The 13,745-nt window shown below is 34.6% G+C and overlaps 1 protein-coding gene across 1 annotated transcript; it reads left to right on the forward strand.

The window, feature by feature from the left end:
• Nucleotides 1-7,190: 7,190 nt before the first annotated feature.
• Nucleotides 7,191-12,761, forward strand: LOC106708929. Its single transcript, XM_045685228.1, has 5 exons — nucleotides 7,191-7,545; nucleotides 8,045-8,326; nucleotides 8,983-9,118; nucleotides 9,724-9,884; nucleotides 12,631-12,761. Exons 1-5 carry the CDS (start codon nucleotides 7,191-7,193, stop codon nucleotides 12,759-12,761), a joined length of 1,065 nt encoding a protein of 354 aa, XP_045541184.1.
• Nucleotides 12,762-13,745: the final 984 nt, after the last annotated feature.

The following is a 13,745-nucleotide window of genomic DNA, read 5'->3' on the forward strand; positions in this document are numbered from 1 at the left end:
GTCCGTTCACTTTCGCTGTGGCTGCGTGTGTAGGACACGTTGTTATCTGTAACCGAAATAATAATAAATAAATAAAAAAAATAAAAAAAATAAAAAAGCCTTTTATTCCATGCATTACAAAAAAAACTAATAAAATTACAAAAAAACAAATATTATTATATGTATATTTAACAGCTATTTTTAAGATTTTTCAATTTAATTTATAATATTTATATGCATGGACCCCTCTCAGGTGAAGGCCTCCTCCAAAGATTCCCATTTGTGTCTGTCTCTGGCGGTATTTATCCAGTGCGATCCAGCGACTTTTTTAATGTCGTCCTCCCAGCGCGTGTATGGTCTACCGACGCGCCGCTTACCTTGAGGACCGAATAATAAATGTATCTAAATTGCATTAAAAATCAGTCTTTATTTGGTCATTAAATAAGTACTGAAAATACTAGGGGACTTAAAATCTATATATACTAGTTATTTAAAAAAAAATGGGACCCATCTGCAAGCACTTCCTTTCGATTTAAATATTTTTTATCAAAATCGGACCACCAGGGGCGGAGTTTCGCGGTAACACACATAAAAAAAATAAAAAAAATACAGTCGAATTGATAACCTCCTTCTTTTTGAAGTCGGCTAAAAAAATGAATCCCTACATCCCTTGGTCACACCATCACGCGTGAACAGCTGGACTGATTTCACTATTTTTTATCGTGTTTGTTATTGTCAGAAGGTTCTTACGACAGAGAAAATTAAATGGATGGATAATGATGTTTATTTGAAGTTATCTCCGCTTTTTAGCCGACTTCAAAAAGAAGGAGGTTATCAAATCGACTGAATTTTTTTTTTTTTTTTATTTGTGTTACTGCGAATCTCCGCCCCTGGTGGTCCGATTTTGATAAAAACTATTTCAATCGAAAGGAAGTGCTTGCAGATGGGTCCCATTTTTTTTTTTTTTTTTAATAACTAGAAGACTAGTAGATTTTGAATATAGCTTCAAAATTTGTTGCGAAAATTAGGGACATTTTTGCTTTCAGCGCTTATTTTATTCGTAGGTTTAATGGATCTTAATGAACTTTGGTACAGATATGAAACATAGTCTGGAAGAACATATAGGTAACATATTAAGTTATTTTTTTAATTCCGCGCACACGAAGTCTCGGGCGACAGCTAATTAATCAAATAAAAAATGCGGCAGTTATTTTTTAGACAAAGCCGTGGTATAAGCTTGTATGTTAATATCAATTCTTGATATTTATTCAGTAAATAGCTAAGAAATAACAGAACAAGTATTATTGTATATTTTTATATGTTGATATTCGCGACCGCATTTCTAATGGAATAAAATGAATTATTTAAGATTGTATTATTTTATTGTGTGTGTATTTTATAATATTACTATTTTTCCAGGTATCAGTGAACAGTAACTTTATGTCAGGCACAACTAGTATGGATTTTTATCTCTTTGTATTGACTTGCCTTTTGGTACTACAAATGCTAGCCTTACGCAACCCAACCAACGATTGGTACCATTGAAGATATTTAAACTTATTTCTGCGGATAACAGGATAATTGAGAGAAATTAATATTTGTCGTAGTGACAAGGAAAAGATGTACTTTATGGGCGGATTCCTCTTCTTGTTCGTCGTGTCAGGCGATATCAGAAGTTCGATATCTCTCAGTGAGTAAAGTTTTAAAAGGCCAAAGTAAGACGATTAGCAATAATATAGAGGTGGTGAAGAATAGCAGTACCACTGAAGTATATGGTAAAGTTTTTTCTATTTATAATGTTTTCTTACTCATTTTTTTGTGTACTTTTAGTTAGTTTTGTTTGTAAGTTTCCGGTAATATGTATTTGCCACTAATTTTAAAATATTCTCTTCTCAAAACACTTTAAAATTCCTTTTAAGGAAATTATATAAATAAACCAAGTTTAGATTTGTTGGTTTACCTTGATAATAAACTTTGCAGGTAAATTCAAGTTCTAATAACAAAGATTTGATCGATGGAGGAATGGAGGATGGAATTGCTTAGAAGTTTATAAACTCCGTTGATTTTGAATTTTGACCCAGTTAAAAAGTAAATAATAAATTAAATTCGTTAAAAAAATTTCAACACAAAACTGAACATTTACCCCTTTAATATTATATCGTTATCAGCAATAAAGGTGTGTTCCAAAATTCAGATCAATTTGTCATCAGAAAGTGAGTTTAATTTCAACAACTTTATTTCACCCAAAAGATCAGAGCAATTTAAACAAAAATAATTTAAAAATACTACAAAAATTTAAAGAAATAGTATAAAAGTATAAAATTAATAATAAAACCCAACTTGATAATCAATAGGTTTTAGTAATCTTGATCAAGGTTGCGGGAGTATTCTGGATGCAGGTTGCACAGGAAAAATCATCGTGGCGATCTTTGGGGGAAACCTATGCCCAGCAGTGGGCGTTACGTAGCTGAAAAGAAGAAGAAGAAAACCCAACTCCTCTATAACTTATTTTTAAAGGTACTTCTGTGTAGGTAAGAGAAGTGACGGCTATATTGGTATTCAGGAATCATTCGTCTTGACCTCGACCGTTAGCTTAATATAAATGATACCGTGGTCCGTGTACGCTTGGGGCGATGCGCGTTTCCATTGCTTAAGTCACGACAAAACGTAAATACGAAATTGTTTATACTATTTGATTTTTATAGGTGGTAAAAAGCTACAATGCTTCTTAGAGAGTTATAATGACCCTCCTAAACTAAACTTCTCCTTTCGTACTCCCGCCGAGACGAATAAAGCCATCGTTTTTTTGTGACTTGAGCCACTTTTATGTTTACTTACGTCTCTACTTACGTAATTAACTATGATCTTACTAATTTTATAAATGCGAATGTGTGGATGGATGTTTGTTTGAAGGTATTTTTTTTTAATTCCGCGCGGACAGACTCGCGGGCGTCAGCTAGTTATTTAAAGATAGTATATTAGTTTATTTAATTTAAATAATTATAAATACAAAAAACTTGAGAGGTGTCAAGGGACACCCGGATAGAACGAAGTTCCTTTCAATTAATTAGTGAAGGAACCAATGTTTATTCTATGCATAAAAAACTTAAGTCTTCACAAGAAGCACATTTTATTTCTATGAATTTTCGTTATATATTGTCACGTCGTTGCCATGGTGATATAGCAAAAAGTGTCGTGACAACTTTTCGTAAGAATTTTTTCCGTCTAGCCCCCTTTCACAACGCGCGATAAGGAACTTCGTTCCAAAAACTTCCTCGCAATATTGAACTATGTCAAATATCTTTGCTATAACAATTGAAAGTACGAGTAAATACATTCATGTAAATTAATATTGTACTTTAACGTCGTATAACAAAAGCTATCTATGACGTAGAACAATGGAAACAAACTCCGCATTAGGTTAAAGACTAAACTCCCTAATTAGAGGCGGTGTAACCCTCAGGCGAATAATAAGACATCGTAATAGTACAAGATACCTCACGATGTTACCTCACTAGAACATAATACTGAAACTAGAGATCACATTGTTAGATTGGTAGTTTATTTCATAGACTAGTTAATAGACTCAGTGATCACTATAGATATAGGACAGATCGCTGCTAAGAAATTACAGCTTTTACTTTTTTCTTTGACTTGATAACGGTTGTTGATGTTACTACCAGTTAATTCTATCTCTAGTCAACGCTACTGTCAATACCAAAAATGGTGAAAATCAAATAGGCACAAACTACCAAGGCTTATAGCCTGTCCATGTTTAGATGTCAGTCGAGTGTCTTGGCGTTGTAAAGGTCGATATAATTTAAATAATTTATTGTCATCTCCCTGTATTTATCTCTACGTTGGGACATATGTTAATTTTCAAACCTTCATAACAATATAAAATATAGCCTATGTTACCCAGGTATAATGTAGCATTGAAACGGCAAAAGAATTTTCGAAATAGATCCAGTAGTTTTTGAGTTTTTCGTCACAAACACAAATCAATCCACTTTCATTCATTGTCAGCCACATTTTTTTATATGTAAAGGTAGCAAACGAACAAACGGTCACCTGAATTCGCCGAAATAGCGAGGAGACCGTTACCCATAGACATCCGCAAATGCAGATGCTTTGTCTACCTTTAATCAACGGAGGAGGGTACGCACAGAAAGAGGACATTTCCCCTTCCCATGTGGCCCCTTTACTGCCAAATCGACTTCCCCTTCTTATCCTTTCCTAATAAGAAAAGGACTAATTAGGCCTTAGGCACCACACTCATCAGACGAAAAAAATTAAAAAATGAAAAAATGTTGCAATTTAAAAAAACGTAATATTTTAGTTACAATTTAAACATTTTATTTACGCTCCATGACTTTGTTTCCAGTACGACTAATATTCACGCTACATTAAACTACGAATACACGTAGCACTGCTACGAGCACCCGCTGGCTACGAACAGCTACGCCGTAACTACGGAAATTGAAATAATAAAAAATGCCGCTGTATTATTTACCTACATAACGTAATATTATTTTTAAAACCACATATTTATTGCCCGACTTATAGTAGTGTTATTTATACTTACGTCTTATTCTATGACATCTGTTGAGGAAGAACACATACCTATGTATTCAAACCTACAACTGAGGAAAAATGTGAAATTATTGGTTTACAACCACAACCGAGAACCGGTAATCGTAAAATAGACCACGTTACACAATATATATATGTGGATTGTAAAGTCTAGTCCCATTTATATTGTAGACTAGCGCTCGCTCACGACATTGTCCGCTCGGATTTAAAAAAAATCAGGATTATAAAGTACTACTGTGTTATATGAGATTATTTTATATATTCGTGGCAAATTTCAATATTAAATGTCGAACCGTTGCAGTGTAATCGAGCAAATATCTAAATCGTATGTCATAGGAACAAAATATTTTCAGAATCATAGGTACCCTATGTACCCATCCAGGCTATATTCTACATCTATACTGAATAGAGATCTATGCAGCCGTTTTGGAGATACATAGTAACAAACTTTCAAACATTCGCATCTATATATATAAAAGAGAGTCGTGTTAGTTACACTATTTATAACTCAAGATCGGTCGAACTAATTTACCTGAAAATTGATGGGGAGGTAGCTTAGAACTAAGAGACGGACATAGGAACTTTTTTATCTTGTGTGCATTTTTTTTATTCCGCGCGGACGAAGTCGCGGGTAAAAGCTAGTTTATAATATTAGTAAGTAGTAAGATTTTATAACACGTATACCTATGAGAAACAAGTTATAACAGGCTTTAGAATAAATTAATATACATATTCATTTACATCCCATATCTCAAATTGTTAAATAATTTATAGTTTACAAATTATTATTCAAAAGACATCGTAACTAATTCAATTTCATAAATTCGATAAGCATCAAAAGGAAAACCAGTGGAGTGTTCAGCATCGATCGCTAGCAAAATTTTGTTTAATATTAACGCCATCTATGTTCCAACTACGATAACTCTAGGAATCTGAACGTTTCATAAACTTTTCAAGGTAGTGCAACAAAAGTACAATAGATGGCACTGTTCCAACTTTCATAAATTTTACCTGCATAATTAGAAAAAAGTGTATATTAAGATAGAATCAAATAATACCAAACCAAATTTCACCGAGATCTATGCAGCTGTTCTAAAGTTATCTTGTAACAAACATCCATCCAGCCATCTATCTAAACATTCGCATTTATAATATTAGTAAGACAAAAAGATTAGATTATACGTATTTTTTTAATCTATATATATAAAAGAAAGTCGTGTTAGTTACACTATTTATAACTCAAGAACGGCTGAATCGATTTGACTGAAAATTGGTGGGCAGGTAGCTTAGAACCAGGAAACGGACATAGGATAATTTTTACCCCGTTTTCTATTATTTTTATTCCGCGCGGACGGAGTCGCGGGTAAAAGCTAGTTCGACATAAAAATGTGTTATTCAAACATACTATAGTGTTACATAACACAAATAAAATAAACAAAATCTACACCAAAGAAATATTTCTTTCTTATTGTAAAGTTCTAAACTGACGTTAATAGAATGAAGTCTGTTATGTTACTTCAGGCATTACGCCTCAGGGATGAGTGCTTTTCATTATGAAAGGGTCGTAGAGGTCCTCAGGGAATGGCAGTTAGAGAAGTTCAAATAATTATTATTTCATGATATAGACAACGTAACTTAAGGGCCCTACACACTATGTTCATGCGAATAATTCTGTCACCGTGAAATCAAGTTAAGTTAACTGAAAATCCTCGGCTTACAACCTTACTAGTTATTTTGTAGACTAACAAAAATTTGGGAATTCTCCTTTGATACAAGTCTTTTAAATGAGCAAGCCTCCACTTGAATTTGTCGAATTAGCTAATTGACCGCATAGCGAATAGACATTCCCAATAGCATGTACATTGCCTACCCTTAATCGACGGAGGAGGGGACGCTCAAAAGGACAGTATTTGACCTTCCCATGCGTCCTTTCCTGCGTCAAATCTGCCTCGTATTTAACCTTCCTATGCATCCTCTCTTCCGTCAAATCTGCCTCATCTTCCCATCCCTAAGTGACAAGAAAGAAACGAGAAGAGAAATAAGCCCCTCGGTTGATACAGTGTCCAAAAGAAACGCGGAATCACTTCCACTTTACGTCTGTCTTCTGTTTGGTTGAATTTTAAACTAATTTTGTTCATAATATATTAACCATAGATAGTAGAAAAGAAATGTACAAAGCAGTAAGTACGTAAAGTAAATACTATTTTAGTCGAAAATTTGAAATCTGTTAAGAATTTCTTACATAATTGTAAACACTATTGTTACAAGCCAATAGTTCCGAAGTCGACATATGTATAACCTATTGTTCTTATCAATGCACTTAAAAATCATATTGCATTCATTTAAACAGTTGCTTGCTTACTTTCCTTTCAACTAGTAACATTGCAAGACAATTTTCTCAAAAATAACATTACATAAAACTTTATTATTTAATTTTTATATTCAATACTAGTTTAATATCAGTGTAAGATAAAGAAAAGGTCAAACAAAATATAATTGAAGTGGTATATTAAAAAAACTATACGTAAAAAAAATCTGAGTGCTTTTAAAGAAAAAAATTTTTAAAATCAAAAACAATTGAAGGAAAAGATAGTTTGAAAAAAAACAACTGACGAATCATGTTAAAACAAATAATACTGATTTTAGTAATAGTTAAAAATGTACACAGTCACACACCGAAAAATAATTCCGATGTATATGTAACATATCAAGAGCACAGCGAATTAGGAAATGATAAAATATTAGACCCAAAGAAAGAAGACATAGACAAAAATGAAGGTATACCAAAAACTCAAACAGATGCTGTTACAGAAAACTACGGAGCAACATTTGAAGACATCGTTTTCGTACCTAATGAAAAACCAATTACCAGAAATGAAGATTTAATGAACAATGAAGAAATGAAAATTGACGATGTGATAAAAAGGAAATATCTTAGCAATGGAATGGAGGAAGGAAAACTTGCTAAAACAGGTAAATATTTTTAATCATTCATCTTCAGATTTAGGTCATTAAAGGTTAGCGTGGTATGGAAATGCTTTGAGGAGGGAAGAATCGCATGTGTGAGTACACCGTTAGAGGTAGGCCTAGGAAGAGATGGACGGATTGCGTGAAAGGTGACACTACAGATGACAGCAGACAGATTGATTTAGAAGACGGAAACCTGGTGCACCAACCCTACGTAAGTGGGACAAGGTCAGGGAGATGATGGTGATCAATACATTGACAAACTTATCTGACCAGGAGTACATAAGTGAGAATTACAATAGCTAAAAAATGCCCCCCTAAAAATGTCAATTTCACAAAATCCTTGTCGTTCAATAGCTGTCTTGTCTTGCGTTTTTTTAAGTCTTAGACGTTTTTAAAGTCTTTTCAATGCAAACAATCAAATCGTTCTTTTTTATAATATTGAAATAGACAGGTACTTAGATATTAGACATTTCGTGTTTTGCAAAAATACAATTCATTACAGATTCGCCAAACGAACACGTTCTCTTCATATCAGGAAAGAACAAGGAAGATGAAGAATTTAATATAGAAAAAGAAACAAAAAGGAATCAAAAGACAAAATCAATATTCGGTGATATATCAAAAGACATTAAAAATAAAGTTAACTGTTCTTCATTAGATTGTAACAATAATCAAAATCCTATCTGCGGTGGCAAAGCAGACAGGAATAAAATAAAATACAGACTATTTTTAAATGAATGCTACTTTAATAAAGTTAACTGTGCATTTAAGTTCAACTTGAATAGTAAGTAATCAATTATTTACTGCTTAACTGTTTATATCTTACATTCAGCCTTTAATTGTCCATTACTGTTGACACTTAGTATGTATATCGTTTTGAACATGAACCGGCCAAGGGCGAGTCAGACTCGCGCACAGTGGGTTCCGTATAAATCTATAGGTATATAAGTAAAATTTACGGTTTTTATTATTTTTTTCTTTATCTATGCAAGACGTTACTTCGTACCAAATTTCAAGGTTCTGAGATGAAGGGGAGTTCTTTGTGAGTGTCTAAAATTTTCGGAAATTTGCGGCACAAACGGCTGTATCTTTTGATTGCTATGGCTTAGAAGTTTGATACGAATTCCAGCTTGATACCTCCACGCGTTGCTCAGAAAAAGGGTCTTGATAGGCATACAGACGGACAACAAAGTTATCCTATAAGTGTTCCGTTTTTTTGCCTTTCGAGGTACGGAATCCTAAAATGTTTAGATCAGTAATTTTAAAAATAAGGGTACGTGATTTAGTATATCTTTTTTATTATACATATCATCATCTGAGCCGCTACGGCTGAGGGTAGGCCTGGTCAAGTAATTTTCTGCACATCGGTCGACTTTGTGCCATTTGCGTCCAGTCTTAATACTTTAAATATAGGTTATAGTTAAAATTAATCTGTTTCAGAATATAGAAAAGTAAATTTAACAAAATGCGAACAAGTAGCTGCATTGAACTTTGAGAAACCAACTTACAAAATTAAAACTGCACCGATCAAATCATCCAATGTTAACAATACAAGAAGAACATTCTCTTCTAGAAGGTAAACGGCCACCTTAATACGCCTAAAAGGTGAAGCGATCGCTGCCCAGAGACATCCGTAATTGCAGATGTGTATTGCCTACCTTTAATCGACAGAGCAGGAGAAGCACAGAAAGAGAATAATTGCTCTTGCTATGCGTCCCCTCCTCCATCAAATCTACTTTCCTCCCTATCCTTTCCTTATAAGAATAGGATGGGAAGGGTACGTAGAAGGAACGAAGGAACGTTGACTAAAATTAGGCCTCTGGTACGCACACTCGTCGAACGAAACGCGGAAATCCTTGAAATCAATAACCGATCTCAAACAATTTTTGTGTATGCATTATTTTCAATTAGCATTTAAGTCATGTTAAGTCATCGAAACATGATCTATTACAGAGATTATCAAAGTTTTTTTTTGTTCTCATACACCCCTTTTCATAATGTTAATGGTTTCCTTAAACCAACAACATTTCTTCAACTTGTGAACTCTCAAGTTGCCATCTTACACCCTCGCTGGGTTGTGGACCTCGAAACTCTATCTGGAGCACTTTGAGAATCTATTGTTTAGACGGAAGATCGAATGCTTATTATACAAAGTAATTTGACTTTAAATGTATTGTCCAGGTCACTCATGATCGACATCGATGGCAAGTTTTGTTCGCATTCCTGTCCTGTTAGTTGTACAGATGACTACGACCCGCGCTGTGCAGTCACCTCTAATGGACAGATGAGGGTCTTTGCTAATCATTGCAAGTTGGATTTTAACTCTTGCTTGTATAGGATTGGTAAGTTACCCCTGCTATGTCTGTTTTATGTTTCCTCGCTTGATTTAGGAGTGTTTAAGTCAATATCATTGTGACTTATATCCTAAACGACTGAACAGATTTTATCGAGTGAGGTGTCATTCGATTGGTATTCTTTCCCTGAGTGTCATAGGGTACAGTCAGTCGAGTTTTTATGGTTCATTAATTTACAAAGAATCTTACATATTACTAATATTATAAACTAGCTTTTACCCGCGACTTCGTCCGCGCGGAATAAAAAATAGAAAACGGGGTAAAAATTATCCTATGTCCGTTTCCTGGTTCTAAGCTACCTGCCCACCAATTTTCAGACAAATCGATTCAGCCGTTCTTGAGTTATAAAATGGTGTAACTAACACAACTTTCTTTTATATATATAGATAAGATAGATGTGAGACTTTAGATAGATGGATGGATGTTTGTCTCTGAAGCGATTCAACGGATCTTGATGAAATTCGGTACAGATGTAGAACATATTTTGGAAGAACACATAGGCTTCTTATAACGTTTTTTTAATTCCGCGAGAACGGAATCGCGGGCGACAACTAGTATTATTATAAAGTATAAGATGGCAACTTAGCAAGCTGCCTGTTATCGCTAAAATAGCAAAGTGACCTCTACCAATAGACATTTTATTTCTTACTAATATTATAAATGCAAAATTAAATTTAAGGGATGGTTGTTTGTTAGATGGCAGCTCCAAAACGGCTCAACGGATCTCGATGTAATGGTAAAGATATAGAACACCGCCTGGATGAATATATTGGCAACTTACTAAGGTTTTTTTAATTCTGCTCGGACGAAGTCGCAGGCAAAAGCTTGTTCAATTATAAGTTCGCAAGCGAGATCTGTACAAGGGGGGCTTAATGTGCGGTCGATACGACCCCCTATCCAGTTGTTTCTTTTCCGTTACCGCTGTTTGGTTTAGGTTAGCACGTACGGACGGACAAAAATGAATTGTCCCTGTACAAACAGTGGAACAATCGAAATACCATACAAAGGGTTCTTCAAGCCTTTGTTGTGTGTCACCGTAAAAATGGAAATTTCACCAGTTTAAAATATTACAGACTTATATGAAAAAAAAAGTTTACCAATTCGATGTTAACTTTTTTATTAAGATAAAAAAATTTTTTTTGGCAAATATTTTTTACTTAAATATGGAAAAACTTACTTTATTTTACAATCCATATTTAATTCGTGAAAGATTGAAATAATGAAAGATAATTATTTCTTTGCAATCAAACGAATATGCAGAATGAATTATCAAAAAAAAACTTGAGAGGTGTGTTGGGACACCCGGATGGAACGAAGTTCATTTCTATTAATTAGTGAAGGAACCAATGTTTATTCTATGAATAAAAAACTTAAGTCTTCACAAGAAGTACATTTTATTTCTATGAATTTTCGTTATATATTGTCACGTCGTTGCCATGGTGAAGTAGCGCTCATTTGTTTATAGCAAAAAGTGTCGTGACAATTTTTCGTAAGATTTTTTTCCGTTTTTAGAATTTACACTTTTACGGTGACATATAAATAAAACGTGCTTTCGAATTGCCAGTTCAGACTTCAATTGTTTTCAGTACACACGTGATTGTTGTATTGATTGGTTACCGATAAACCGACAAAGTTATCTGACCCGGTGGGCATAAGTCAAACTAAATTATGACAGCGTTCTCCTGTCAATATCAATACGTGGTCGAAATATCTACGTCGTACTGTTGCTTTCTTGTCATGTTTTTTCTTTTATGTACATTTCTATGCTTACGTAGGTAAAGTTTTCAAAACAAGTACAGTCGAACTTGGAAAAGCGGGAACTGGATAAACGAGAGACCTCTATAAGCGAGTCACTGTCCTCTCCCGACACACTATCTTCATAAGCGAGAAACCTCTATAAGAGAGAACATAATCGCGGTCACTTGTACTCTCCCCTATTCAGGTTCGACTATAGTAATAATAGTAATAACTAGCTGTCACCCGCGACTCCGTTCGCGCGGAATTGAGAAAAAATAATTAGTAGTTTACGTGTTCTTCTAGATTCTGTTCTACATCTATGCCAAATTTCAGCGAAATCGATTGAGCCGTTCTTGAGAAATTTTCTAACAAACATTCTTCCATCCATACATACATCTTAACATTCGCATATATAATATTACTAGCTGTAGACCGCGACTCCATCCGCGTGGAATTAAAAAAAAACTCAATTAATTAATACCCTATCTGTTGTTCCTGCCTCTTCTAAATCTGGTTGTTCTAAATCTGTGCCAAATTTCAGCGATATCCTTGGAGGTGTTCTGCAAATACCTTATAATAAACATCCATCTAAACATTCACATCTATCTATATATATAAAAGAAAGTCGTGTTAGTTACACCATTTATAACTCAAGAACGGCCGAATCGATTTGACTGAAAATTGGTGGGCAGGTAGCTTAGAACCAGGAAAAGGACATAGGATAATTTTTACCCCGTTTTCAATTTTTTTTTTATTCCGCGCGGACGGAGTCGCGGGTAAAAGCTAGTCTATATATATAAAAGAAAGTTGTGTTAGTTACACCATTTATAACTCAAGAACGGCTGAATCGATTAGACTGAAAATTGGTGGGCAGGTAGCTTAGAACCAGGAAAAGGACATAGGATAATTTTTACCCCGTTTTCTATTTTTTATTCCGCGCGGACGGAGTCGCGGGTAAAAGCTAGTTTATAATATTAGTAAGATATTTCTTCCGCAGTCTGGCACGCTAGACCTCTTTCGCACTGCGTTGGAGGAAGAAAGGCGGATATGCAGCAAAACAGAAGATTCATATCGTGGATGCAACAAGCGGGAATTGTGGATAAAAGAGGACGTCTATCCTTACATTGATTGTTATAACAGTATTTAATAAGAAATTAATGAATTTATTATTTGATACTTTTATAGTAAAATTTGAAATTAAACTATGTTTTTTTTTACGTGAATAAAAGAAACTAGAATTTCATTATTTTGCGTATAGCTAGGTTTTTTTTAAACTATACTACCTATATTCAAGTTAGAAAGGGTTTCAATTTCAACATTATCTTAGCGCCCGTATATCAGATAATTTGCCTTCCTCAGATTTTATCTTTCGGACGTTAGGAACATGAAAGTAAAATGTTTATTTATAACTAGCTTTCGCCCGCAATACCGTTTGCACGGGAATAAAAAAAAAACTTGATTAGTAACTTATGTGTTCTTCCAGACTGTGTTCAACATCTATACCAAATTTCATCGATATCCATGCAGCCGTTCTGGAGATATCTTGTAACAAACATTCATCAATTCATCTAAACATTCCATCCATCCATCCATTCAGCCTCGTAATGCTGGGCATAAGCCTCCCCCAAAGATCAGGATACTCCCGCAACCTTGACCAGATCATCGGTCCATCTTGGCCGTCATTCCAGTACTTTGCGGCCCCATCGGCCGTCCGTTCTGCGGGCAATATGGCCGGCCCATCGCCACTTAAGGTTTACAATTCTTCGGGCAATGTCGGTTATTTTGGTTCTGCTGCGATCACGCAGAGAGATTCCGAGCATTGCCCTCTCCATTGCCCTTTGAGTGACTTTGAGCCGCCTAAACATTCGCATTTATAATATTAGTAAGATTAGCTTAAGTAGAAATATTGTCGAAGTAAATTTTCGTAGCTGTCTAAACTAGAAACGGATAGGATACAAAATTTATCATTTTTTAATTTACCTACAGCTATGGTCATACAAGGGCGCTAATAAGGTATTAAATGAAGATCCACCTATGCCTACCGGGTCAGATAAATTTGTCGCATTATATTCCATATCCAAATATAAAATTGTTTGTGTAACACATTTACTC

The sequence above is a fragment of the Papilio machaon genome, chromosome 29, assembly GCF_912999745.1.
Source record: "Papilio machaon chromosome 29, ilPapMach1.1, whole genome shotgun sequence".
Lineage (NCBI taxonomy): Eukaryota > Metazoa > Arthropoda > Insecta > Lepidoptera > Papilionidae > Papilio > Papilio machaon.

What these genes read in the sequence shown, in the direction of transcription:
- LOC106708929 (XM_045685228.1), top strand. Translation starts at nt 7,191, where the DNA reads ATGTTAAAACAAATAATACTGATTTTAGTAATAGTTAAAAATGTACAC. An exon ending in ATTTAAGTTCAACTTGAATA is followed by an intron (nt 8,327 to 8,982) that starts GTAAGTAATCAA and finishes AATCTGTTTCAG; the next exon opens with AATATAGAAAAGTAAATTTA. An exon ending in CTCTTGCTTGTATAGGATTG is followed by an intron (nt 9,885 to 12,630) that starts GTAAGTTACCCC and finishes TTTCTTCCGCAG; the next exon opens with TCTGGCACGCTAGACCTCTT.